This window comes from Penaeus monodon, chromosome 33, assembly GCF_015228065.2.
Source record: "Penaeus monodon isolate SGIC_2016 chromosome 33, NSTDA_Pmon_1, whole genome shotgun sequence".
Lineage (NCBI taxonomy): Eukaryota > Metazoa > Arthropoda > Malacostraca > Decapoda > Penaeidae > Penaeus > Penaeus monodon.
The window spans coordinates 2,391,631-2,392,823 of NC_051418.1; the positions used below are offsets into that span (position 1 = coordinate 2,391,631).

The 1,193-nt window shown below is 41.5% G+C and overlaps 1 protein-coding gene across 1 annotated transcript in view; it reads left to right on the top strand.

The window, feature by feature from the left end:
- The window catches only part of LOC119593930 (proteoglycan 4-like), a 51,002-nt gene extending 49,958 nt beyond the window's left edge, over window positions 1-1,044 (top strand). The window contains exon 5 of the mRNA XM_037942948.1: window positions 892-1,044. Within this exon, the coding sequence (XP_037798876.1) occupies window positions 892-1,044 (153 nt within the window). The remainder of the gene's footprint in view (window positions 1-891) is intronic.
- The last annotated feature ends 149 nt before the right edge of the window (window positions 1,045-1,193 follow it).

Consider the following 1,193-nt stretch of genomic DNA (forward strand, 5'->3'; position numbering starts at 1 on the left):
CAACCGATATAGCATCATGCTTCTGACGGATGAAGAAATATTATTATCAAATTTATCATGTTCTGATCAAGGTGCAGGTAATTAAAAGAGAGTAGATAATGAAAACTGTATCGATTGCCCTTCTATAGCATATTAATTACCCCGCTCCTCGTGGCACGAGGAGTAATTCAGTTTAGAGAAGAACTCGTTAGAAACAAGAGTTTTGATAGGAGACTCTTCCATTAGAGGATTTCATTATAGCTGCTAGCCCATCAACTCACCCAGGTTCTTCCTCGCATTTCTTTCTTTCGACTACTCCCAATTCCTCACTCACAATGTCCTTCCACGACAACTTTTTAGATTACTCTTCAAAGCCACTCTCCTCTTCACAATGGCTATGCACTTCGCGACTTTCTGTAGTCGCTCACAACACTATTCGTCTTACTCCGGAGTTCTGCAGTCTTGTAAACATTTTTTTTCCAAACATTCTTCCGAAAAACACTAAATGTACCTTCCGAGATGGCTAGGCCTAATATCTCACGCAACCAGTAATGCCTTTTCATTTATCTTCCAGGTACTTAAGATATTAAACTTCCGTTGGTGTTCATTCTAATCCTATGGTTTGCTCTAGTAATGTAAGCATTTCCAATCTCTGCGAACATTTAATTTTGCAATGGGCAAAGCGATTCTAGGATGCAAAATTTCATCAAACTGCCTTTCATGCAAAGAGTAATCATTATTATCTCACTCTCTATTTAATTTTCTAAAAAAAAAAAAATATTGCGACGAGGGTTCTTGTGAAATAAACATTCCTGTTTATACGGTGGAGATCCTAACAATAACTGCTGAGCATCCCCAGCCTCCTCAAGACGCGAAACATCCTCTCAACTCTTGACATTAAACTTTTTTCAGCCGGACAAAGGAGCCCCTCCGGTAGAAGCAATGTCTGCCCCAGAAGATTTTAGCCTCTGCGACGTCCTTTGTACAGGGTCTTCACCATCACCGGCTCGCCAGCATCTCCATTACAAGATAATGAAGGGGACAGTGTGGCCCTTGATGACATGAAGGGACCCTGCTTTTATTTCCAGCCGCCCTACCCTCCCCCCTCTCCCTTTTTTGTCTTCTTCTCATCCTTCTTTTTGCTCATCTCTTTATACAGTGTTTAACGTTCCACTTCGCCACGCATTCGCCCATAAATCGCAGGAGTTCGAATT